Consider the following 10,654-nt stretch of genomic DNA (forward strand, 5'->3'; position numbering starts at 1 on the left):
ATTAATAACTACATTTTAAAGTAAATAAAAACTTATTAGATAAGTGAGTTAGTACTTTTAAATATTAGTTAAGATATTTATTGATTAAATTTAAAATTTTGAAAATAAATAAATTGAATACACGTAAATATAAAATGCAGCCCACTGATGAATTGTGGTAGAGATGAAATTTTAGAGCGGCAAAAAACCATGGACCGCCTTTAATCTTTTTCACTAACCTGTCTCATTGTTTCAATCTCATCTGTACAACTCTCTCTTTCTCCCCCCCTCTCTCTCCCCTCTCTCTCTCATACGTTTTTAGTTTCTTCAAATTGGGTCTTCTTCAAAATACATGTGTTCTATTTAGGTTGAATTAATTCTATTTTATTACTTAAATTGGGGCTAATTAATCTCTCCAAGGGATATTGAGTAGGAGAAAATTATTCTCTGTTTTTCTATCTGTGTTCCCCTTTATCAGATATCTTCTTTGTCTCTCTCATAATTTTCTTCAAAATAGGTTTTTAGACTTTGGTTTTATAGTTTAATCTGGCTACTCAAATCTAGGCATTTAAAATCGATCTGGTTCTTAAAATTAGGGGTTTTCGATTTACTTTAATTGGATTTATTTGCTTTAATTTATTACAGGTACACGAAGATATGGAAGAAATTGCAGAATAGAGTCTTGAACAACTGGAAGACAAACAAAGAACGAACCACTTCCAACATTGAATGAAACACGAGCAGCACAAGCTAGTCCGAGTGAACCCTTCAATCAAATAAATCAGGAGTGAGCACAAACAACCTGAAATTAAGATTGTAGTGAGTTCTTGTCTCTCTTTCTCTCTGTCTCTCTCCTTCTCTGTCTCTCTCCCCCTCTCCCTCTACGCTATTGCTTGTGCGCTCGTGTGTGTGTATATGTTTACGGTTGCGTGTTTTTGTATTTTTTTGGATTTAATATGGACTTTGGTTCTTCAATCACGACTTTGGTTCTTCGATAAATATCAATTAGGGTTTTAACTATTTACATATAATTTGGATTGTATTTTTCTCGGTATGTTTTAACTTCTTAAAATTTATTATTTTGTTACATCAAATTTTTCATTACACCTTGTAAGCTCCACAGAATCTGAAATAAGAAGAAATATCAGCTCCACTATGAAGAATATATTCCAGAGAGGCCTTTTAAGTGAAAGGTTATTAATTCTGCGGTTTTCGTCTAATGATCATTTATCTTTTAACGTCTTAGAATATGAGAAAGTCATAACTTATTTTCTGGTTTGTTGTTTCCTTTTTAGAGTCGAAGAAGTTCAAATGTTAATAGAGTGTGGTTTCCGGTTCTTGGTACACTTACTGGTTAATCATGTATACATTATTATGCTGGAATTTATATTAGTCCGGATGTATGACAATATGACATCCTCAAATTTCTGCATAGATTTATGTTAATTTGCATGTATATATCCCTCTTCCTTATTGTAACTCTTTGTTTGCTATTTGAACGAGAAAGTCCTATGGACATGTTAAACAAAGCCCCGATTAGAATTTTGCTTTATATCACTGCTGTGGCAATTCACTGCTATGCCTTTTGCTCCTTAAACATTAGTATGTATATAGCCGCATCTGTGAAGAGGGTTTTCATTGCATGACAGTAATCCTAGGAGGTCATCCATAGGGCCATGACTCCTTTTTGTCCTGCTCTAGGACCTGACCCTGACCCCTTTTCTTTTGTTCTGCAACTCATTCATGTTTTCACTAGATGTTTTTTTCTCAGCAGGTTGATTTTGTTTTATAACTCGATTGTATGTGTATTTTTGCAGGTTTTGATTGTAATAAGCCCCTGTAATCGACTTTTTGTGGTGGGAAATTGAACTGAAAATGACACAGAGTAATTGGGAAGCTGATAAGATGTAAGTTGTGTTGGTGGTTCTCATGAAATTATTTGGAGACTTATTAGTTTTTCAGAATATTTATTCTTCTATATAGAAATATTTCTCTTCGGACTTTGATTGTTTTATTCCTGTGATATGCTTATTTGTTTTTATATTGGAGATTGTTCTCTATATCCGTTTTGAGTGTAAGTTTGGAAAGTGGAAGCTAGGGAGGTCTTGACAGTTAAGATTCTGTTTTGTTTTTGTTTAGGCTTGATGTTTACATTCATGATTATTTACTTAAAAGAAAACTACATGCACCGCCAAAGCTTTCATGACTGAAGGGAAAGTTGCAACCGACCCAGTAGGTAATAATATATTTACGGACCAAACTAAAGTGGTTATTCCTATATGGTTTCTTGCAATTATTTTCCCCTTCTTTGGCCCCATCAACTCAACTGTGGGATCTCTGCTTGTCAGCTTCACAGTTTACATTATCCCCGCCATGGCTCATATGATCACCTTTAGTTCTTCGTCAGATAGAGAGGTTAAATCCTTAAATTACTCGTTATTTAGATTCAATCTTTCAATTTAAATTTTCAATTAATTAATGTAATTGATCGAAAACTAACTCGTATATGTTTACAATTATGCCATTCACAGCAAGGTTTGTGATTTAACTGTCCTCTCTGTCCCTCTTCTAGATTTGGTGTTTTTAGTAACATCCCTAGATGACTAACAGGGATTTGAAAGAGGAGCGAGCTCACTTTGGATTGGTCAAATGTGTCAATTATGACCTTTTGCAGCCATATCTTGTTCTTTATGAAAAGCCTGATAAGAGTATACATGTTAAAGTGACTATTGATTTGTAATTGGATGTTATCATTTGATCTTTCTGTATTTTCTAACCTTTTTCAATTTATCTCAGATCCCAGATCATCTTCTTTCAAAGGTTGCAATTTTTGGAAGGCAAAATGTCGGTAAATCAGCACTGTTTAACCGACTTGTTGGGGGTATAGAATGCATCAAACACTTCTAACATAATTGTATCATCTTCAAGAATTAGACATACACACACATACGTGATACATGTACCTTTAAATATAGTTGTCTCGGTAAGTTTTAGTACTTACATTGCACTTCTGCTCTTCAAGGGGAACTAGGCCATTGTGGTTGACGAACCTGGAGTTACTAGGGATTGATTGATGAACTAGATGGTCAGGTATGGTGTTTTGCGACTTAATTCCCTTGATTCATGTAAGCTTCATATGTGCTTAGGCCAACCATCCGTGTTCTGTAGTTCATGGAATGGTCACCTAGTACTTCATGTAGAATTGATACTTTCAGTACACGGGAGGTGGAATCATTTAGGACAAATACTTGATAGCTCTTGTAATGCAACTTCTATAGATGCGTATTCAATTCTTGTAACACGCATCTTTCCAAATGTACTTTATATTGGAATTGTTATTACTACCAAGTTAAATAGAAAAGATTAAATATATATCATTGGTTTAGATTTTTCGGTTCTGATTGTTTTTTATGGCAGTTACAACAGTTGATTCTGGTAGTAAAGCTTTAGAAACTCTTGAATTGCATGAAGATGATGAACAAATCAGTCCCAACAAAGCATTTATATCTCCAATAAATCAACAGGTACTCATTTCACTTGTTTAAAGCTGCAACTTCAAAAGGACTCAATTATATGCACTTCTGGATTGTTAAAACTTGGTCTTCTTGATTTCAGGAAATGGCAGTGAATCTTATTATAACAGACTATTGTATGTCTGGAATGACATGCTATGATCTGCTCAAGAAAATAAAAAAGAAAATAAAAGAGTCATCTTTCAGAGACATACCAGTAGTGATTATAGTTAGTTTGGACTTTTAATTTGGCTGTATATTTGGATGTTTAATTTTTGGGTTGGATGCATTATTTTGCAGTCATGAAATTTTATAATTGGGATTCTTCAGTTTACAGAATAAGCATTTCAATTTGTTTGTGCGAAATTGTTACAATAGCCTCCTAAACTGTTACCATATTATGTTTAAAATATTTTATTAGGCTAGTTATAATATTACAACAACTTTTCAAAGTGTTACATTAGGTTCTATGGGCCCACTTGTTACATTATCAAGACAACTCAGCACTGTGGGGCCCATACTTGCCATGTCAGCTAGTGGGTCCCATCGTGGGGCCCATTTTTTAAAAACATTTTAAAACTCTAAGGTAACATAAAAAACAAGTTACAACTGATATCTCTTTCGGTTGCATTAGCAAGCTAATGCGACATATAAACAAGTTAAAACACGATGTTGTCTTAGGCACCAAAGATGTTACCTTAGAACCCTAAGGCAACATGGAAAAACCTATCTTTAAGAAAATGTTACCTTAGCTTAAAAGTGGGGCAAGAGCAACATTTTTACCCCCTAATGCAACGTTTTTTTGGTGTTACAGTAGGCATTTTATGGTGTAGTGTTACAACACTATCTCAACAGCGGTGGTTATATAAATTGTTGGGTTTTGATTTTGTGATCGAATACAAAAGGGGAAAAGAGAATACGGTTGCTGATGCTCTCTCGAGAAGAATTGAGGATGGAACAAGTGTGAATGCAGAAAATGGAGAACTTGTAGCTATTAGTCAACTGATTCCTGATTTTGTAAATGCTATTCAGAATGAAGTGACATCCAGTCCAGCTTTGCAGGAACAAGCAAAACGTATTATGGATGGGGAGGCGTTGGGACCGTGGAAATTCAACAACGACATTATTTTTTATAAAGAGAGAATTTACCTTTCTGAAAATTCTCCTTTAATTGATGCGATACTAGTACAATTTTACAATAGTACTCATGAGGGTTACCAGAAAACTCTTCAGAGGATACGAGCAGATTTTTACTAGCCAGGAATGCGGCATAAGGTTCGAAAGTTCATTGCAGCTTGCGATATTTGCCAAAGACACAAATCTGAACATTTGTTTCCAGCGGGGTTACTCCAACCACTTCCAATTCCACAACGCGTATGGGAAGACATATGTATGGATTTTATTGGCGGCTTACCTATGTCTAAAGGTAAAACTACAATTTTTGTGGTAGTTGATCGGTTGTCCAAGTATGCACATTTTATCTCTTTATCTCATCCTTACACAGCTGCTGGAGTTGCAAAAATATTTTTTGATAATATCTTTAAATTACATGGGATGCCGAAGTCCATTGTTTGTGATCGTGATGCAACTTTTACTAGCTTATTTTGGTCAGAGTTATTTAAGCTAAATGGCACCAGTTTCAACTTTAGTTCTGCGTATCACCCACAAACAGATGGCGAGTGTGAGGTTGTTAATCGTACACTTGAAATGTATTTAAGGTGTTTTACAAGTTCAAAACCAAAGGAATAGAGTCAGTGGTTGACATGGACAGAATATTGTTATAATACGAGCTTCCATTCATCTATTAAAACCACACCATTTGAAGTAGTGTATGGCAGGCCTCCTCCTAACTTGTTGTCTTACATTCCAGACATGGCAAAGGTAGATTCTGTAGAGAAAGAACTGGTGGCTCGTTATCAAGTTATAAAAGATTTGAGGACCACTTTACAAGAAGCTCAATCACGAATGAAGAAGGTTTATGATAGCCACCATAGAGATAAGGAGTTTGTAGAGGGAGATTGGGTTTATTTAAGATTGCATCCATATCGTCAAGCTTCAGTTGCAATGAGGAAAAATATGAAGCTATCTCCAAAATATTATGGTCCATTTAAGATTGTCAAAAAAATTGGCGTTGTTGCTTATAAGTTGGACTTGCCGAAAGAGTCTCGAATACATCCTGTGTTCCATGTTTCCTTATTAAAGAAAAAAGTTGGAGACAAAATTGAAGTGCAGACAGAGTTGCCAGCTATCAAAGATGATGATGGGTCTCTTTATCCAATGCCTCAAGCTATTCTGGATTATAAAGCTCGAAAAGGTGTGAAAGAAGTTCTCGTTCATTGGCGTGGTTTATCCTCAGCTGAGTCGACTTGGGAAGATTTGGAGATGATGAAAGTCCAGTTTCCGGAACACAACCTTGAGGACAAGGTCAGGTTTTAAGAGGGGAGGAATTTGTTATGTGGTAATTTATTATTTTTATTTATTATTTGAGTGCAAATAAATAGCAAAGACTTGGTCTTTGCGGTAGATAAGTGTAAGTTAGGTTGAGTAAGTAGTGGAACCACTTTCTCCTATTTTTTAGCAGTGAAGCAGTTGTAACAGAGTCTTGCATAACATATGCAGGAACGTTAGAACGTTAGAGAAGATATGCTTATAATATTATTTTGCAGTTCAGCTCTTGAGTTGACAGAGGTCAGAGGCTCCTCTATTAGCCTTGTCTAAATATAGCAAGTATTTATCTTAATTTCATAATAGGTTCCAGTAAGTCGAAAAATAAAAGTGTTCAGTATATACCACTATATTCTCTAATTTCGTGTTTAAGAGAAAAATGCATTTAAATTCGATAATTCTCATGTGAATAAATCATGGGTTGAGATTTGTCTCAACCTATATTTACTGTATGCTATCAAACTTTTGTGTTGTAATTGTTACCCTTTTAATATTTTTTGCACATGCACACACACAAAAGTCAATGATCTACCGGAAAACAACATCTTCATTTTTTAATGAGGGGAATGCCCATACATCTTATCCTACCTAAACTATGCGATAAGCGAGATTTAGTGGATATGTTTAGTTTGATTTGGTATTGATGGATTACATGACGATCGACCTCAATGTGTAAAATAATTTAATTGTGTTTTTTTCTTGGGAAAAACTTGTTATATTTTAGTCTAGGTAATGATTGGTTGATGAGATTGATATCACGAAGAGCAAGTTTTTTAAAAGAAATGTGTGTACGCAAATGTGACTCTAAACTGTATTACGAGATTTCAATTTTATTAACGATATTGAAATTTGATTTAATTTTAGTATTAAAATTTTGTGACTCTAAATTGTATTGCAAAATTTCAATTCTATTAATGATAATGAAAATTTATCAGTAACGCCGCCGCTACCTCTTTTTATCCTGAGAGGCTATCGACTCACACATACGGTGATAGGCCCAATAGCTTTAAGGAGACAGTTTCAACTGGACTCGAGAATCTCTCTTCCATTTATATATTTTCTTTCTTTGTTTGATTTCGTTTACTCACGCACACACTTATTTGATTTATATGTATTAATCGCAGATTGTAGTTAACAGGTAAATGATTGGTTGATGAGATCGGTAGCACGAAGAGCAAGTTTTCCTTTTTTTTTTTTAAAGAAATGTGTGTACGCATATGTGACTCTAAACTGTATTACGAGATTTCAATTCTATTAACAATAATGAAAATTTGATTTAATTTTAGTATTAAAATTTTGTGGCTCTAAATTGTATTACGAGATTTCAATTCTATTAACGAAGATGAAAATTCCTTATAGTTAATTAGATTAAAAAAAATTGGAACTTTGGTGGGTTAATCACGCAAGTGGAACATGATGGAGTGGTCAAGTGAAGCTTCCACCAAGGTCCCGCTCTTGTCTCATTTCATTTCTCCTTAACTTCCATTATTACACACTCTTTTTCTCCGCCCTTCTATTTGTCTATTCTTCAGCTGATTCACTCCACATATATATGTTTCTCTCAAACACTCATTCTCTGTGACCAAAACTTGTAATAAGATTATACAATAATCTCGTACAATACTTAATATCTCTTAAAACAACATGGCTGGTATGTTACCAGGAGTTGAAAGTGCTAGACGCAGACGGTGTCACGGAACAGGCGCTGCCTGGGCGGATTCGCAGTCTTCTTCGTTTCTCGAAAACTCGAAAAATAGCAGGCGTTCGTCTTTGTGCTTGTATTCCAGCAACAATAGCTCCCACTCCAATCTGCTTCAGGTATCCCAACACCGTTACAGATATTCATTTGTAAGACGTATATAAGTCTGACCGTTAATAAAAACATCGCTAATTAAATTTCTGATTTAGTATTGCGGAAAAATAAATACCGCTACAGATACTTATTTGTTTGATGTATAAGTCTGACTAGTATAAACAACGAAGCTAAATTTCTGATTTAGTACTATGGAAAAGTAAAATACCGCTACAGATACTTATTTGTTTGACGTATAAGCTTGATTAGTATAAACAACGATGCTAAATTTCTGATTTAGGACTGTAAGTTTACGGAAAAATTTATTTAAATTGCAGAAAAGAGCGGTGAAATACCAGCAGCAGCAACAGGAGCAGGAGGATGACGAGAAGCTAGGCGGAGCAGCTAGAGAGGCCAAAGAGAGGCTAGATGAGAGACTCAGATCTCAGTACAGAAAATTGGAACCTAAAAGGTATCACTACAATTTCGCAATATTTGGGTCAGATCATAGAAATTTCGATATAAACTATGCGAACATGCGATATTTACTATGTACGGAAAAAAATCAGTATTCAATTTAGCTATGCTAGTAGAAAAAGTCACTTGGCCATTGGTCTATTTTCACATAGACATCGGCTAAAAACAGATGTTTATTGCAGAATTTCGAGTAGTGCTAGGATTAAAGTTATGATTCACTAAAAATACAAATACAATTGTGCCTTGTTTGGAAACAAGATGGATTTCAAATGTCATGATTTGAATTGTCATTTCAAATTCTCATATTTGCGCTAAAATTTGAATGTCTTGAATTTCAAATGAAATCCCAATCCAATTTTTTTTACTTATCTAAACATGTTATTTGATTAAATCTAGAATTTCAAATGAAATCCAAGTTACCAAACGGGGACATGACTTAATTTGTGATTTGTAAGTTCAGTTAGTCTATAGATGACTGAATATTTATCTCTCTACATATTCAGAAGAAACAGCACGGGGAGGATTAGCAGTAGTGTTGCATTGGAGGGAAGGACGACAACGAGAGAGGAGGTTAGAAACCAGGAACCATCAGCTGGATTGAGGAGATCATCTTCGTCGTCAAAGAGGTTGATGATGAGTTGGGCTAAATTGAGGAGCTGGAAGTCTTCGGATCAGGAGGAATGTGCTGTGTGCCTGGAGCATTTTAAGTCTAGTGAGGATCTGTCATTTCTCCCCTGCGCTCATCGGTTCCATTCTAAGTGCCTTCTCCCTTGGCTTCAAGAGAATGCTCATTGCCCTTGTTGTCGAAATCCTATCTAGCTCAGTTCCTCCTTTTCTTCTTGTATATAGTTTGAGTTGTTTTGGAGCAGAGTGACAATTTTCAATACATGTTTAGTTTTGAAGACAACAGAAGGAAAGCTGCTTGATGAATAAAATTTTAGCATGGAAATCAAATTTTCTAGTGCCTGAGTGTTTGTCTAAGCCAAGTGTTTGTAATGAATGTGTACATGAATTAGGCAAGGAAAACTACTTGTTCAAGAGAAGTTCATGTAGAATTGTTCAAATACAACACTACTACCTAACTAATCAAATTTATGTTATCATAGTCAATCTTAAGTTTTGTTAAATTATGCTTTGAGAAATTCATAATCTTGACTTCCATCAACTATAAAAAATCAGATAACTGTTTGATAAATTCGAAATCTTCAACATTTGTTCTGCACTTATTTTGCGCAAAATCTGCACAAATTTATTTTGAAACTGGTGTTATTTTATTAAAAAAAACCCGAAACTATTTTAATGTGCAAAATCTGTACATATTTATTTAGAAACTTGGGTTGTTTTATTAAATACCTCGGGAAATATTTAATTATGAGAAACGATATATGTTTATATCATTAAAATGAAAGCGAATTGTTAAATCTAGAGCAATTTTTTAGAATTTAGAGAAAAAAGGTGTGAAAAGACTAAATTACCCACACATTAATTTTTACTAGGATCGTTGATGCATACAGGGAGGGTATTTTAGTCTTTTCACCTCTGTTTTGCTCTGGATTTTAAAAAACTGCTCTGGATTTAATATTTTTTTTGACAAATATGACTTATAGCCTTAAAAATGAGTATCTGTTCTTTGAAATTTCCAGAATGAGCGAGGATCGAAACCAGGACCGATGACGACAAAGGATAAACTCTTACTCCCCTGAGCTGATCAGACAGCATATTGATAAAGGTTTATCGGAAACTGAGCGGCAGAGACACATTGGTTGAAACAAACTAGATCAGATCTACTGTGATAAATTTATATAGGTACAAAAAAGAAAAAGAATACATACTAGACAACACTATCTAATTACCTACTATATGATGCACAAGTTGGTGACATATTTGCAGCCTAAAAGTGCCCTTTAAATTATAAAAATTCCCCAAAGAAAGAAAACTAGTGCAAAACAGATCAGTTTTCTTTTGGACTTTTGCTTGTAAAAAAACAAACCCTCTCATATGATAATTCGGTACTGCTTGTCGTGTCACTGGCTGGGCCTGATATTTGTTATGAGTAACAGTTTTGTGCTTCGAATAAGTGATTGCAGATGCGCCACATGCATTATTGATATTGATCTATCAATTCTCACGTCCGCCATGAAATGGATGTTGAAATAATTCACCAAGCTTGTCTCCCCTGGTGTCCCTGCACTACGATTACGAGGTTAAAATCTGTCATTTTTTAAACAATGTTGATTCTATTTTACAAGAGAATCAGCTTATTTTATTGTTTTACGAGCACACAGAGTATCTCTGACGCGTAACTTCAATGATTGACACCCCAACTTAACCGTACATTCAATAATGTAATTTTTTATATTTTCTTCCTTTTAATATCAATTTTGACATTCTTCTTTTTACATAACACTTGAATGATCGGCATCTTGACTAGTATAACAAAAAAAAAGTA

The 10,654-nt window shown here is 34.6% G+C and overlaps 1 protein-coding gene and 1 long non-coding RNA gene across 2 annotated transcripts; both read left to right on the top strand.

Moving 5' to 3' along the window:
- Nucleotides 1–249: 249 nt before the first annotated feature.
- Nucleotides 250–3,659, top strand: LOC141713618 (uncharacterized). The gene is made up of 9 exons (XR_012571997.1): nt 250–798; nt 1,797–1,886; nt 2,119–2,215; nt 2,328–2,394; nt 2,776–2,860; nt 3,002–3,069; nt 3,148–3,295; nt 3,397–3,503; nt 3,595–3,659. It is a non-coding gene; the product is annotated as an uncharacterized LOC141713618 (long non-coding RNA).
- Nucleotides 3,660–7,407: 3,748 nt separating this feature from the next.
- LOC141713617 (uncharacterized) lies at nt 7,408–9,167 on the top strand. The gene is made up of 3 exons (XM_074517117.1): nt 7,408–7,754; nt 8,067–8,200; nt 8,709–9,167. The coding sequence occupies exons 1-3, from the start codon at nt 7,581–7,583 to the stop codon at nt 9,022–9,024; spliced, it is 624 nt and encodes a 207-aa protein (XP_074373218.1). The 5' UTR covers nt 7,408–7,580; the 3' UTR covers nt 9,025–9,167.
- Nucleotides 9,168–10,654: the final 1,487 nt, after the last annotated feature.

Source organism: Apium graveolens, chromosome 3, assembly GCF_009905375.1.
Source record: "Apium graveolens cultivar Ventura chromosome 3, ASM990537v1, whole genome shotgun sequence".
Taxonomy (NCBI): Eukaryota; Viridiplantae; Streptophyta; class Magnoliopsida; order Apiales; family Apiaceae; genus Apium; species Apium graveolens.

What these genes read in the sequence shown, in the direction of transcription:
- LOC141713617 (XM_074517117.1), top strand. Translation starts at nt 7,581, where the DNA reads ATGGCTGGTATGTTACCAGGAGTTGAAAGTGCTAGACGCAGACGGTGT. An exon ending in CCCACTCCAATCTGCTTCAG is followed by an intron (nt 7,755 to 8,066) that starts GTATCCCAACAC and finishes TTTAAATTGCAG; the next exon opens with AAAAGAGCGGTGAAATACCA. An exon ending in AGAAAATTGGAACCTAAAAG is followed by an intron (nt 8,201 to 8,708) that starts GTATCACTACAA and finishes CTACATATTCAG; the next exon opens with AAGAAACAGCACGGGGAGGA.